This window comes from Clarias gariepinus, chromosome 18 (genome assembly GCF_024256425.1).
Source record: "Clarias gariepinus isolate MV-2021 ecotype Netherlands chromosome 18, CGAR_prim_01v2, whole genome shotgun sequence".
Taxonomy (NCBI): domain Eukaryota; kingdom Metazoa; phylum Chordata; class Actinopteri; order Siluriformes; family Clariidae; genus Clarias; species Clarias gariepinus.
Window position 1 is genome coordinate 28,609,557 of NC_071117.1, and position 15,444 is coordinate 28,625,000.

Below are 15,444 nucleotides of genomic sequence, written 5' to 3' on the forward strand. Positions count from 1 at the left end.
GGTTTCAAGCATTTCAGTGCCATCTTCTCATTATATCCTAAATTAAGTAAAATTCCCACACTTGAATATAGACCAATGTCTTAAATTTAAGTAGGCAACTGCCATGAAAACTTTCTTTGTTTGAAACTCTTGTTCCTGTGTTGATGTTTCAGTGGGGAGAGTGGATCAGGGAAAACGGAAGCCACCAAACTGGTCCTGAGATACCTCACTGCCATACACCACGAGCGGAACATAACACAACAGGTACTCCTCAAGCTGTGCTGTTTTTATTTCAATCATATAATCTTTAAGAGATGAAGGAACACCTGATTATAGTCACTTCTTATCGAATAACTGTATTGTGTATCAGCATAAAGTGTTTATAGAGCGGTTCTGTACGGATGTTCATGTTATAATCCTCCTTCTTTGTTTTTATTCTTCACGCTTTCGTGCTCACAGATTGAGGTGAGATAAAAGATTATTTTTTATTCTGTATTTTTGTTTGTAAATAAAATCAGTGCTAACTGGAATTCTCCAACACCAGATCCTGGAGGCAACTCCTCTGCTGGAATCTTTCGGGAATGCCAAAACGGTGCGGAACGACAACTCCAGTCGCTTTGGGAAGTTTGTCGAGATATTTCTGGAGGAGTGAGTCACTGCTTGGATGCTCACTTAAGAGTTTGAAATTATATACAATATATATCATATACATATTATATATACTGTAATACACAAAGTATACACACTGCCATGAAAAGGTATTTGCCCCTTTCTGAAAATGAGTCAGTTTAAATGAGGGTTTAATCTGCAGTAGTTAAGGTCTTGCCACAGCAAGATAATTTCTTTTTCTCATAGGGTCAGGTAGGTAGGTTTGGACAGCTTCTTTCTATTAACAAATAAAATCATCATGTAAAAACTGTATTTTCCATTTCCTCAGGTTATCTGTGTATATTATTACAATTTGTTTCATGATCACAATCATTTAATGTGACAAATATGCAAAAAAGAAAAAATCAGGACGAGGGCAAATACTTTTTCATGGCACTGTATATGTTTAGGTGTTAATAGCAAAAATGTTTATTTCTTGCATCTTACAGAGGTGTGATAAGCGGTGCCATAACTTCACAGTATCTACTGGAGAAGTCCAGGATTGTTTTTCAGGTGTGAGACAGGCATCACTTTTATTTCTTTCAAATGCATTTTATAAGGAGATACCATTTTATACAAGATATCATAAGGACCAAGAATCTTATAGGGTGCAGTATATATTTGTGTGTGTGTGTGTGTGTGTAGGCAAAAAATGAGAGGAATTACCACATCTTTTACGAGATGTTGGCCGGACTCCCTGTTCACCAGAAACGCGTGTTTTACCTGCAGGAAGCCGAAACCTATTACTACCTGAACCAAGTAAACCCATTACACACACTGTACAGTCACATGCGCACACACACACACACACACTTCTAACAGAATTTGAGGGTCTTTTTGCTTTTCCTGAAATGGTTAATGGGTTTTAGTTAATAAGGAGCTTTATTTGTTTTCACATCTAAAAAGTACGAGTTTTTGTCAGACTAATATGCGTATTTTTGGGAAATCTATTTGACTGCAGCAGTAAAGGGATGTATTATGAGAGCTGGACACCGGACTCGAAGATGGTGCTCGTTTATCCCACAGTAAGGTTCTTGTTTGATGCAGATGACATTTTTCCGCTTCCACATTATTATTATTTTTTTATTGCAATACTGCGGTGATGTCATACTTTTCTGGGCTTTGGAAAATTGTACAAAGATCAACCCTCTCTGGTTAAAAATAGACAATGGAGAGAATAATTAATGGAACAGTTTGGTGTTGATGATGTCCTGTCATAACTTTATAAACGTTGTGGTCTATGGGGAAAAAAAGTTTTTTCGGTCACATGGATTTGTTAGCTAATTTGGCTGAAGAGCTGAAAGACGGTGCCATATCCAGATCTCGTAAAAAACTTCAATGGACAGCATGGTGGCTCAGTGTTTAGTGGTGGACCAGTGTTTAGTGGTGGCTCGGTGTTTATTGGTGTCTCGGTGTTTAGCAGTGGCTCTGTGTTAAGTGGTGGCTCGGGGTGTTGAGTGGTGGCTCAGTGTTTAGTGGTGGCTCAGTGTTTAGTAGGGGCTCAGTGTTTAGTAATGGACCAGTGTTTAGTGGTGGACCAGTGTTTAGTGGTGGACAAGTGTTTAGTGGTGGCTCGGTGTTTAGTGGTGGACCGGTGTTAAGTGATGGCTCAGTGTTTAGTGATGGCTCAGTGTTTAGTGGTGGACCAGTGTTTAGTGGTGGACCGGTGTTTAGTGGTGGCTAGGTGTTTAGTGGTGGCTCCGTGTTTAGTGGTGGCTAAGTGTTTAGTGGTGGACCAGTGTTTAGTGGTGGCTCGGTGTTTAGTGGTGGCTCGGTGTTTAGTGGTGGACCAGTGTTTAGTGGTGGCTCTGTGTTTAGTGGTGGCTCAGTGTTTAGTAGTGGCTCGGTGTTTAGTGATGGACCAGTGTTTAGTGGTGGCTCTGTGTTTAGTGATGGACCAGTGTTTAGTGGTGGCTCTGTGTTTAGTGGTGGCTCGGTGTTTAGTGATGGCTCTGTGTTTAGTGGTGGACCAGTGTTTAGTGGTGGACCAGTGTTTAGTGGTGGCTCGGTGTTTAGTGGTGGCTCGGTGTTTAGTGGTGGCTAAGTGTTTAGTGGTGGACCAGTGTTTAGTGATGGACCAGTGTTTAGTAGTGGCTCAGTGTTTAGTGATGGACCAGTGTTTAGTGGTGGCTCTGTGTTTAGTGGTGGCTCGGTGGTTAGTGGTGCTCGGTGTTTAGTGGTGGCTCGGTGTTTAGTGGTGGACCGGTGTTTAGTGGTGGACCGGTGTTTAGTGTTATACCGGTGTTTAGTGGTGGCTCGGTGTTTAGTGGTGGCTCGGTGTTTAGTGGTGGCTCGGTGTTTAGTGCCTCAGTGGTTTGAATCTCACCACCAGGCTGTGTGGTGTTTGTATGTTCTTCCTCAGGGGGACATTTTGGGTTTCCTTGGGATATTCCAGTCCAAAGACATCGGCTGATTGGCGTTTTTTATATTGCCAATATTTTGTGATTTTGGCTCCTGCTTGTCCCTTATTTTCCCTGAGATAGCCTCCAGGATCCCTGCAACCCTGCACATGAGAACCGTAATAGATTCAAAATATTTAAAACAATTATAAGAATAAATGAGCATTCCGGTTGTGAATATACGCTACTTAGCACGGTCTAACAAATCAACGTATCAGGGTGGTGACTGTTCGATCGAGGGGAAGGACGACGGAGAGGACTTCAGAAGGTTACAGAGTGCCATGGACATTCTCCACTTCAGCCCTGAGGACCAGAGCAGTGTCTTCAGAGTGCTCTCATCCATCCTCCACCTGGGGAACGTCTTCTTCCACAAACTCGAGGTATTACACACCTACACACCTTTGCCTAGCCTCATAAAGTGCATCTGCTTTTATCTGCAGCTCTTTCCTAATATTTAGACTGAGGTGCAAGAAACGGCTGGTATTGTGAGCGCTCAGGAGATCCGTGTGGTGGCTGAACTACTTCAGATTTCTCCAGAAGGTCTTCAGAAAGCCATCACCTACAAAATGATGGTACTGTAAGAACATTTCAATGCTCATTCTAGTACATCTAATTACAAAGCCCTGTGTAATCGATGTCATTATGGAGACATACATGAATCATAAAAAGACCTCCACTAATTAATGAATGAATATGACAATGGGTGAGTGAAAGAGAAACAGGAAGATGTAAACTGGTATACCTTCTTGAGATCTGAGCTCGCTGCCAAACAGGCTCCGGAGGATACGCTTAATTACTGCAGGGTTCGTGTTACGGAAACCCTGTAACTGGATCAAGGGTTCGCTCATTGACTTCAACAGGGCTAAGTCTCAGGAGACTGTCAGGAAACAGCATGACGTCATGGCCTGACATCTGAGGATGAAGTCAGCCCTCCTTAAAGTCTTATTACATGTTCATGAGAAACTTCTCAGACATTTGTGATGGGTGGAACGTTTCACTAACGAAGGCAGTGGAGTCTTGGCCCACCAGTGAAAGATACCAACAAAGCAACTTGAATGAAAAGTTCTCTTAGAAATCTTAGGGATACGTACTGTACATGGAGAGCAAATAATGAAAGATAAGCTCTTAACAATGGTGTTGGGTAATTCCTTCAATAATGCAGCTCAGCCAATAAAACGCATCAGCTACCGTAGATACACGCTAACTTCCCCTGCTTTTATAGGGTGCCAATACTTTTATCCTAGTCTTATTTGTTTTAATTGATGAATCAATTCATTTTACAAAATCTTTTCAGTGAACTCTGTACATAAAATCACAATTCATCACTGTTTGTTTGATTGGAAGCCAAATAACTGAGGTCTCCTTAGACATACGGTAATGTTCAAAAGTTAGTACCCCCTCTTTTAATTTTGTGTTTTTGTGTAGAAAAAAATATCTAAAAATCATCTGATAATAGCAGGATTTAATATTAATACAGCCTCAGACAATCAACATCCAACTTTTTTCACCATGCCATTATTCATTTCATAAAAATTATGCCAAACTGAAATAAAACATGTGTGATATACTAAGTAACCATTGTTTCAGTTCATTAAGGTTTTTGAGGGTCCGCATGTGCACAGCTCTCTTAACAGCATTTCAGTTGGGTTGAGTTCTCTTGACTTTTGAATAGGTCGTTCCAAAACCTTCTTTAATTATTCTTTAATTATTTAGCCATTCTGTTAGTAGTGTGCTTCTGTTCATTGTCCTGTCGCATGACCCAATTTCGACCAAGTTAGCTGTCGGACAGATGGCCTCTAGAAAACTGTGGTATACAGGGGAGTTCATGGTCGGCTCAAAGACTGCGATGAGCCCAGGTCCTGTAGCTGCAAAAACAAGCCCAAATCATCACTTCTTCATCACCATGCTTGACACTGGATAGAAGGCGTTTCTGCTGAAATGCTCTTTGGTTTCCGCCAAACATGGCACTCCGCATCAACTCCAATGCCAAACAACTCCACTTTGGTCTCATCTGTCGATAGGACGTTGTTCCAGAAGCCTTGTGGTTTGTTCAGATGCAGTTTTGTGAACCTTAGTCGCGCTTTCATTTTCTTTTTGGACAGAAGACTCTTCCTCCTGGAAACCCTTCTAAACAAACCATATTGTTCAGTCTTTTTCTAATTGCTCTGTCCAAGACTTTAACATTTATAATACTCATTAAGACCTATCAGCACCTTGCACCTCCAGGGTCCGAATTCGATTCCCGGCCGGGCTCGATTCCTGTCTCTGTGTGCATGGAGTTTGCATGTTCTCCCCATGCTTGGTGGGTTTCCTCTGGGTACGGTTTCCTTCCACAGTCCAAAGATATGCAGGTTAGGCAAATTGGCATTCCAAAATTGCCCGTAGTGTGTGAATGGGTGTGGGCGTGTGTGTGCCCTGCGATGGATTGGCACCCTGTACAGAGTGTACCCCGCCTTGTGCCCTTAGTCTTCTGGGATAGGCTCCAGGTCCCCGCGACCCCGAATACAGGATAAAGTGGTTTAGAAGATGAGTGAGTAAGTAAGGTCTGAGATGTTGTGCTTGTTTTTTGTACTTCTCTGAGCATTGCACGGTCTGACTTTGGCGTGAATGTGCTGCAACCTCAACTTCTGGCAACTGTCTTGAATTCTTGAAACTCAAAATTGTCTTCTCTGTCTTGATTATGTCTTTGTGTCCAGACCAGCAAACTGCCCAAACTTCTGCTTTCATAGAGGTCTGTTCACCTGCTTATAATCAACTAACCAATTGCCCTTAGTACCTAGTATTGCTCAAATGCTTTTTGTTTCTTCATGGCTTAATTTTTATTAAATAAATTATAAAAATATGTATAAGATAATGTTTGTATATGTTGTATTTGCCTAATACTCAGATGCACTACAATGAGATAACTTTTATGATGTTTTTACACAAAAACACAGAATTACGCAGGGCATTACCTTTTACACATGACTGTAAACAAACTCATAAGCATATGTATAAAAAGCAGATTTTTTTTTAACAACCACAACAATTCTCTTACTTAAAGGAACAGTTTAAGTTTTTTTCAAGTCTGTCTTAAGTCAAAAGTTTGCTTTGGTTGACAAACTTCACACTCTGTACTTAATGTACTTGGTCTCACGATAATGTCCTCACAAAGCACCTCAATTTTAATTAAAGACAGACTTGAACTATACCTTTAAATCCTTGTACAACTATTTATAAATAAATTGTAAGTACAGCTACAGTACAAGCTACTTATTCTAAAACATTATTTTAAAAAGTTATTAGAGTTAGCAGTAAATCTTGGTTTGTGTCCAGCTAATCACACAAATGTCAGTATGAGATCATCTCAAGTCAAAAGTAACCCAATCCATGCTCTCAACTGATTAGCTCGGTTTAGTGTTAGCTTTGTTAATTGCGACGATCACGCGCGACAAGCAGTCCAGCGAATTCATGCCCTAACGCTGGGTTACAGTAGGATGTGTTTTGTGGTTAGCGGTAATCCTACACATCCACACTTTCTCTGATCCCTGTATTACCCCCTGTGTGTATGTTTATGTGTGTGTCATGCTGAGCATCTTGCTCTTTTAATAAATAAAGCCGTTATCCTCAGGCCGCGGGTTTGAGTTTACACCTCTATCAGGCCGAAATCAACTATCATCTAACACTGTATCAGTTCCACCTGCCGTGTGTGTGTGTGTGTGTGTGTGTGTATCGCCCTTGATTCTTTAGACTCTTGTTCTAATTCCTAATTATACCACGCTATCAATTACAGCTGAAGAATTACACTCATTTACATTCTTTTTTATTGTCACAGGAAGCTATGAAGGAGAAGATATTCACTCCTCTGACTGTAGAGAGCGCTGTGGATGCCAGGTACACTCAAAAACACACACAACACAACACATACTCACATACAGCTCATTATAGGCACATGCTGTCAAATTCTAAATTCTGATTGGTCGAGACAGGTTGATTAATTTTCTATAATTTATATAATTTTAAAAACGTTATTTAAATAAAATATGAATGAATTAATATTAATTAGGACATTATAATTCTAATACCCAATCCTCTCTATAGTAACAGCTAATTAAGTCACTTATAACTCCTTCTTACGTGAGATTAATGGTATATATATATATATTTTTTTTGTTTGTTTGTTTTATAGAGATGCCGTCGCCAAGATCCTTTACTCGCTGCTCTTTCACTGGCTAACGGAACGAATCAACGGTCGCGTTTATCCCAGAAACGAAGCTCTCTCCATATCTATATTAGACATTTATGGATTCGAGGTGTGTGATTACACACACACTCACGCAAACTCACATACGGAAATACGTCATGAACTAACAGTTTCCCGTGCCTGTGGTTTCAGGAGTTAACGTTCAACAGTTTCGAGCAGCTCTGCATCAATTATGCTAACGAGGCCCTCCAGTACTTTTTTACAAAAATCATTCTGAAGCAGGAACAGGTGAGGCTAAACCACACGCGCATGAATTCACTGTTCACTAGAACAAGGTAACATGGCTAAGGTGCCCTCAGTGTCCTGGTCTCCCATGGTTCATTCCTGGGAGGAGCTCCAGGTCCACACTGACCCGGACCAGGTCGAAGGTCTAAGGTCAGGAAGCAAGTGTGTATGTTTTATTTAAAGAAACCCAAGAATGATTGTAATTGGGGTTGTTAGGTTTAAAATATACTAAAGGTAGTGTGATTGTTGGTGCGTCCGCTGCACCTTGATCCACCTGAGAGAGAGAGCGACAAACACACACGCGCATTTATTATCACCATGTTTGAGCATTTTCGTGTCCCATCTGTCCTGTACATCAACAGAACAAAAGTCATTAACATGTGAGTCACATGGAAACCCGGACACAGACAGACAGACGATAGGACACACATTAGCATAGTCTCGTCTGGACAGAAGGGCTCCAGTGGGCCGTGTGCATGAGGGCCGTGACCAAGGGACGAGGGAGCGCAACAAGCGGGATGTTATATAGAACATACGTAGATGCACGAGGAAGTTCACACAATATCAGAAAACGTTACTGGTTGTCGATGAGTACGATGGCCAGGAAGTGCAAAACAAAATAACAAAACAACAAATTCAAAGGCAATACAACAAAGCTGAAAACAAATGTTTCAAAGTGCTTCATCATGTTACAAAGCCACAGAAGGAGGGAGCATGTTGGACTAATCAAATATTAAATGATTTAAAAACAGTGGAGACTCGATACTGAAACAAACACACTGCAAAACAAATAAGATCTGCATATGGAATAAATAATAATAATAATAATAATAATAATAATAATAAAAACTTATGCTAGCACATCTTATGCTATTCCCGGATCGACTGGGGATCTACTGTGATCCCAACCGTCATTAAATGCTTAAAAGGTGAATGAGTGTTTATTTATGACTATAAATAAATAAATAAATAAATAAACTAATTTATCGTGAAGTGTATTAATGCATTGTCGCCTGTTTAAGTGCTCTGGAGTGCTCTCACGTTCAGTGTCCTCTTAGCATTTAGCATGTAACAGCCTATAAACACAAGCGTGTTATGCTCACAGGAGGAGTACGTACGAGAGCAGCTCAGCTGGAGAGAAGTGTGCTTTGCTGATAACAGGGCGTGTTTAGACCTCATTGCTGCTAAGCCTCATGGGATACTCCGCATTCTCGATGACCAGAGCTGCTTTCCTCAGGTAGTGTCTGTAACCTGAGGATAAAATTTCTCCAACACTGTAAGATTGTGTAAGATTCACAATAAACACTTACCAAAGCATTAATATGTTTAAACAGACGCTGATTTCTATACGAGCAGACATTATATCCATATAATATTAATTTATTATTAAGAATGTTTATTAATTAACTCTGTTTCTGTTACCTCCATGAAGGATTAATAATTTTTTTTATGAAAGCAAATTAACTTTTTTTTTTTTTTTAGTTAAAAATGAAGATGTTTGTTTATTTCTTTGATGTATCCGTCCGTGCCAGGCCACTGACCACACGTTCCTTCAGAAGTGCCACTATCACCATGGAGAAAACCCGCTTTACTCCAGGCCAAAGATGCCACTGCCAGAGTTCACCGTCAAGCACTACGCAGGACGAGTGACTTACCAGGTTCACACCACACTGGAACACACTTACGGTGTTTATACTGAAGAGTGTATTATAACTCGTCTAACAACTCTCTCCACATGGAGATTCTCTCCAGCAGAGATTTTCCTAAACCTGAAAAAACTGAATTTAAAGCCTTTTTTTTTTTAGCATCGACACGTCTTAAAATGTAAAATGATTTTTTTAAAATAAAATTATAGAAATGAAATGCAGAATTACTTTACATTGTGGCTCGTCCTCTTGGTTTTTTTTCTTTTGTCTGGTTTCTAAAATATATTATTATTATGCAATACAAATAAAAAATATAAAAAAAAAAAACAAATAAAAAAATATTTGATCAATTAATTAATTAATAAACAAAGGAAATCTACTATAATAATAATATTATTATATTTTAAATAATTTAAATAATTATATTATAAAATAATTATCATTATTATCATTATTATTATTATTATTATTAACTGTTTTGAGGAGTTGTTCTTGGGTGGCTATTATTTTTTATTTTTATTACTTTTTTATCACAATATATCATTAATTTTTCGTTAATAAACTTTATGTGATAAAACATAAAATTAAGTTATTTAAATAACTTATTTAGTTGGAAATAATATATTTATTATGTTCAATATGATATTTATTTATATGTTATTCTGTGAACTTAATTACATTTCATTTTATTTATTTTTTTTATTCATAATGGAATGATTTTTAACATTTACATTTTAGGTCTGTTTGTTTTTTTATCCATAAACTTAAAATCTATTGTTATTGCTGTCTTCACCAAGAATAAAAAAATCTGTGACTTTTTTTCCTCTAGGTCCAGAAATTCCTGGATAAGAATTATGATCAGGTTCGACAAGAGGTGCTGACGTTGTTTATGCAGAGTCACAACCGAGTAAGTGTGTGTGTGTGCGTGTTACGGGTCAGGACACGTTTTCTTCCCATGTGTGTTTTAATCGCTCTGATCAGATGCGTAACCCGACTCTGAATACAAGCAACTTTCCTAAATATTTCGCTCTGCAGCTCCGTGTACACATTTATTTTTATCAAGCAACATTTGAAAAAAAATTTTTTATATATATATATATATATATATATATATATATATATATATGTGTGTGTGTGTGTGCAGATAATTTCAAACCTCTTTCTAAAGTATAGCGAGATGTTAAATCAGCAGAAAAACGGAACGCAGAGAGAGAGCACAGTCACACGACGATATCAACCCTCTACTGTCGCTGCCAAGTTCCAGCACTCTCTCCAGGACCTACTGGACAAGATGGAGAGGTCTCTCTCACACACACACACACACACACATTTCTTATACGTGCTTCGTGTATTTTTATTAGTAACTACACAATTTAATTCATTGCCATGCGGCTCCACCTGATTCATGTATTTCAGCACGTGATTATTACATCATTCATTTCTTTTTCATGATTTGTTCCCATGACTCCAAATTCTAGTGTTATTTCCACAAGTGATTTTTATTTTTACAGGATTAATTTTCAGAAGTGATTTTTGAGACTTGATTCATGATTAAGTATTTACACATTCACGTTTTTTCATCAATTGTTTTGCAAGTTTTATTTTCATGAGCACATTTAGATTCAAATTCACATTTTATTTGTCACATACTGTACACAGTCTTACACTGTACGATATGCAGCGGAATGCTTACATGACCAACTGTGACCTTAAAAATAAAAGCTTATTAATAGGAAATAAAAAAGAAATACAATAGAAAATAAATTTAGCCAGGATAAAATAAAAATATTCTGTACAATATAGAAAATATAGAAGATATTGAAATTTGCACAATTAGTTATTACAATATTAGGACAATATTGTGCAATATTCGGTTCACATTAGGTCAATTTGCACAATATTTAGCTTTAAAACCATTTTTACACGTTTTTTACAATTAATTTTTAACATTATGGGTTTTTTTTTTCTTTTTTTGAAAACTTAAAGATGATTTGCAAATTTAGGAAATGTGATTTTTCTGCAATTTGTTTATTAGCTACTATAAACGTCAAATATCAATGTAAATAATTTGCCCATAATGGCTCATGCACTTTTATACGCAGAATCACATAATCCATCTGTTTTCTCTCAGGTGTAACCCGTTATTCGTGCGCTGCATAAAGCCAAATAATAATAAGGTAATTAAAGGATGATGTTTATTCACTCCAACTCTTACTGTAACTCTGTATTAAAGTATTTACACCTTATTCTTATCCCAGGAACCGGGGCAATTCGAGCCAGAACTGGTGGCCGCCCAGCTCAGATACTCGGGAATTATGGACACCATCCTCATCAGGAAGGAAGGCTATCCGGTCCGAATGACTTTCCATAAATTCTTAAACAGGTAAATGTACAGTTTAGCGAGTTCAGTCACGAGCTCATACATTTTACACGACCTACAGAACGCTACTTCACAGCCCATTCACGAGCTTTCTTTAGGTATAAAGCGCTGCTGGGGCTGAAGAATGCCCCGCCTCCAAACGGAGACAACTGCGTCATCATGCTAACAAAGCTGTGTCCAATCAAAAAAGGCGATTACCAAATGGGCGTGTCCAAGGTGAGTGTTGCAAGTGGGTGTAAGATCGAATCAGAAGTGTGTAAGGGGAAGACTAGACCACCTGCCAGGGGCATCTGAACTAAAACACGCAAACCTCAAGTGCTGAAATTACCCGAATAAATTAGCCAGTTACTGTAGTTCAGTTTTGTAAATTATTTGTTTAAATGGCTAGCTATTTATTTTGTTTGTAGGGAAAGCTAGCTAAGTTTTCTATATAAAACTAGTTAAGATTTGAAAATTGGCTGCTTTAAATAGCTAGCTAGCTTTTGTTTAAATAGTTATCTTATTACATTATGTAACTAGTTTATTTTTGTAAATTACATGTTTTAAATATATAGCAAGTTAAGTCTTGTAGGTAAACCTCATTAAATTAGTTAGCTAGATGAATTTTGTAGATTACTTAGCTCAGTAAATTTGTTTCTAGTTACGTCTGTTACTTACCTTCCTAAATTAAATGTCTGGGTTTTTATTAGCTGGTTAAATTAGTTAGCTAGGTTTTTAATTAGCTAATTAAATTACCTTTCTAATTAAGTTGTAAATGAGTTTATTAAATTAGCTACCTAGTTTTGTTACTTATGTACTTAAATTAGCAAGCTAGTCACGCTTTTAGAATTAATTAGCTTCTGAAATGTGTTACTTAGTTAAGGTTTGAAAATTTTTTTCTTAAAATTTATTATAGATAAGCACCAATTTTTTTAAATAAGCTTCAGTCGCTAGTTGTTTAAGCTATTGGAACAATTTTGATTAGCATTTTAGCACCCAAGTCCTCTTAATATCAGTGTAAAATATAATACCTGTTTCAGGTTTGGAGATTATTTTTTTTCTAATTAATGTTCCAATTTTGAAGGATATTCTGTGTGTGTCCTCAGCTCTTTCTAAAGGAAGATGTCTATCAGCTTTTAGAAAGTAAGCGCGATCGCATGAGGCACCTGGCGGCGCTGACGCTTCAAAGATACGTACGGATGTATTTCGCGCGTAAAAGCTTCCTGAAGTTCCGCACGAACATGACCAAGCTGCAGGCCAGGTGCCGAGGCTACCTCATGAGGTGAACCCTCAAACCTGGAAAGAAGCCAGAACAAAGAAGAATAAAATAATAATGTTTGTTATTTAAGATTAAGAAATGTATGTTGCAGTTCAAAATATTCTGGAAATACAATTTTTTTTTCTTTGTTCAATAAGAATTCTATTTTTTCTACTTAAATTGTATTTAATTAATGTCATATTACATATTGCATTTTAAATAGTTTTAATATTAAAATGATACTTTATATAGCAATAATGACATCACTATCTGAGGTCATTCATTCTAATTTCATCTTTACTTTCACTAGGCGATTTTTCCTGCAGAAACGCCTGATCCTCATCAAATTTCGCTCACCGATTCAGCTCATCGTCAACCGCAAACGCTACATCAGGGTTCGATGTCTCATTTATTTTGTCTTGTAGATTTTTCATGTTATATTATTCAAATATAAAGTATTTATTGAGGGACGCAGTGAACTAAAGTAATCTAACTGATTTTTTCTCGACAGGATCACCTGCTCATGGTCAGGATGGCAGAAGAGGTGAGGCGATGCTCGGAATAATAAAAACAAGTCGCAGTGAATCATTAATTTAATTTTCTGCTGTAAATTTGTAAAACACAAATATTAAATGCAAAAGCCAGTGAATGTCCCGGGGGCTGTGATTTGTCCTTAGAATTGTTACAAACCACAAGGATATTATATAAAAGGGTTCTTATCAACTTATCTAGATAGTTATATAAAAAAATTAAAACACTACAGGGAAACAAAAGCTTCAAATGTAAACAGATTATACACCTGGGGAAATTCCTATAGGAATATAGGTCTATAGTGGCAAGACCTAATTAACACACGGTTTAATTAGAGAAATCAGTTGCCCTCAAGAGGTAAAAAAAAAAAAAGTTTAGAAGGAGAAGTGCAACAAAGTAAAAGGAAATCTATACATAAATAAATATTTGCTCTTGAATGTCAGTTACAGCAGCCGTAACCAATCACGGTCATCTGTGAGCCTGTGCATGTAGAAGTGGGCGGATAGCATTTTCCTCCCAGAATCAGTTAAGAAAGATGAACTCGACTGGCAAAACAATGACTAAATAAGAAGGGGAATTAGGAGAACAATAAAAGAGAAAGAAGAAGGAGATAATTTCTATTAATCTGGTATTAAATCAAATGCTATGCAAAGTTTAAGGTCACGGTTTATTTTCTCAGTTTAGTGGTCATCCTCCAGCATTTGGCTGAAATGAAGAGCAGATTGTTAAAAGATGTTGTTATCAACACATGTTGACCATTTTCATTCATCTTTTCCTCCTTTTGCTTTTCTGCTGATTATATTATTTCAGGCACGAGTGAGTCGAGAGGTGATTAACGTGTCCCAGTTGGTCATTCCTGCCGAACTGGGAGAGCTGCTGCAAGCCACAGCAGGTTGCCGTTTATTTCAACATCAATCCAACGTACTGCAAAAAACATGATTCGTCATCTTGATGCATTTGCATATCAGGGATAGTGTAGAAAAATAGAGTGTTGATGAACCAGGTCTCGGAAATCTGAGGAAGTGAGTGTGTAACTCAACTCTGAATACCAGGAACTTTCCCTGATGTCATGTTCGAGTCAACAAGTCTAAATATAACCCAGTTACTTTCTGGATATGGTGAATATCCAGAATGCTTAGAGGGGTGTGTGTCGAGTCATTATCAGGTCCTGGACAATAAAAAAGAAGAAACACTATTACACTAAAAACATAGAAACTGATTTGATTTGTGTAGGATTTTAGTTGTGTATTCATTAGCATTCAATTAGTATCAATTGAGTATTTAATGAAATAATGCATGTTTACGTGTGTGTGTGTGTGTGTGTGTGTGTGTGTGTAGATGGTAAAGAGGTTCATTCCGAGTGTTTGGCTCTGGCTGAAGCGCTCAGGGTGCAGGTTAATCCTCAGCTCACCCTCCCTCTGGATATCAATAACTATCTAATGACCAAATACATCCGGTCCAACTTCAGGGTGAGTCAACACACACACACACACGCACACACACACACACACACACATAATGATCGTCTTACTATCCTTGTGAGGATGTTACTGCACATAACTAATACGTTAGACCAAAATCAAACCCTAAACCTTGACATCAGTGACCAAAGGGAAACATTTTGGGCTTTATTGTATATACAGTATATTATTTATTGAATTATATTATTTATTAAAAGAAAAAAAAAAACGGTTTTTTAGCCAAAAGCAACTCCACCCAAAGACACAGTGGCATACAAATGCACAGAAAAATTAAGAACAGAGAAATATAAATACGCACACAAGACGTCTACATACACACACCACAGTAATAGCTGTAGGTTTTATTTAAATCTTCGAGGTTAAAACCCTCAGATATATTTATTGTTGCGGTGACCAAAGATCAGGAGGAATCCGCAAGACGTGATGCTACCGCCACCATGCTGCACAGAGTTCTCCGAGCAGTGAAGCCAACGCTATATTCAAGCAGACAAGACAGGGAGATAAAAAATAACACGGATATTTTGTTTTATAAGACTAATGTGTGTGTGTGTGTGTGTGTGTGTGTGTGTAGGAGCTGCAGTTTGGAATGCTCACCGCACCTCTACAAGCTTCTCTGACTCGTCTGGACGATAATCTTAAACAGGACGCTCTCGACATCTTTGTACTGGTAAAATC

The 15,444-nt window shown here is 37.8% G+C and overlaps 1 protein-coding gene across 1 annotated transcript in view; it reads left to right on the plus strand.

Annotated features, from left to right (window-relative positions):
• The window catches only part of myo15ab (myosin XVAb), a 45,296-nt gene that overhangs the window by 8,083 nt on the left and 21,769 nt on the right, over positions 1 to 15,444 (plus strand). The window contains exons 8-29 of the mRNA XM_053476797.1: positions 153 to 243; positions 439 to 444; positions 524 to 627; positions 1,077 to 1,140; positions 1,273 to 1,386; positions 3,245 to 3,406; positions 3,485 to 3,598; positions 6,841 to 6,899; positions 7,195 to 7,320; positions 8,584 to 8,731; positions 9,027 to 9,152; positions 9,970 to 10,047; positions 10,285 to 10,439; positions 11,272 to 11,317; positions 11,399 to 11,523; positions 11,619 to 11,736; positions 12,606 to 12,781; positions 13,068 to 13,152; positions 13,269 to 13,301; positions 14,099 to 14,180; positions 14,627 to 14,757; positions 15,341 to 15,436. Of these exons, the coding sequence (XP_053332772.1) occupies positions 153 to 243; positions 439 to 444; positions 524 to 627; positions 1,077 to 1,140; positions 1,273 to 1,386; positions 3,245 to 3,406; positions 3,485 to 3,598; positions 6,841 to 6,899; positions 7,195 to 7,320; positions 8,584 to 8,731; positions 9,027 to 9,152; positions 9,970 to 10,047; positions 10,285 to 10,439; positions 11,272 to 11,317; positions 11,399 to 11,523; positions 11,619 to 11,736; positions 12,606 to 12,781; positions 13,068 to 13,152; positions 13,269 to 13,301; positions 14,099 to 14,180; positions 14,627 to 14,757; positions 15,341 to 15,436 (2,239 nt within the window). The remainder of the gene's footprint in view (positions 1 to 152; positions 244 to 438; positions 445 to 523; positions 628 to 1,076; positions 1,141 to 1,272; positions 1,387 to 3,244; positions 3,407 to 3,484; positions 3,599 to 6,840; positions 6,900 to 7,194; positions 7,321 to 8,583; positions 8,732 to 9,026; positions 9,153 to 9,969; positions 10,048 to 10,284; positions 10,440 to 11,271; positions 11,318 to 11,398; positions 11,524 to 11,618; positions 11,737 to 12,605; positions 12,782 to 13,067; positions 13,153 to 13,268; positions 13,302 to 14,098; positions 14,181 to 14,626; positions 14,758 to 15,340; positions 15,437 to 15,444) is intronic.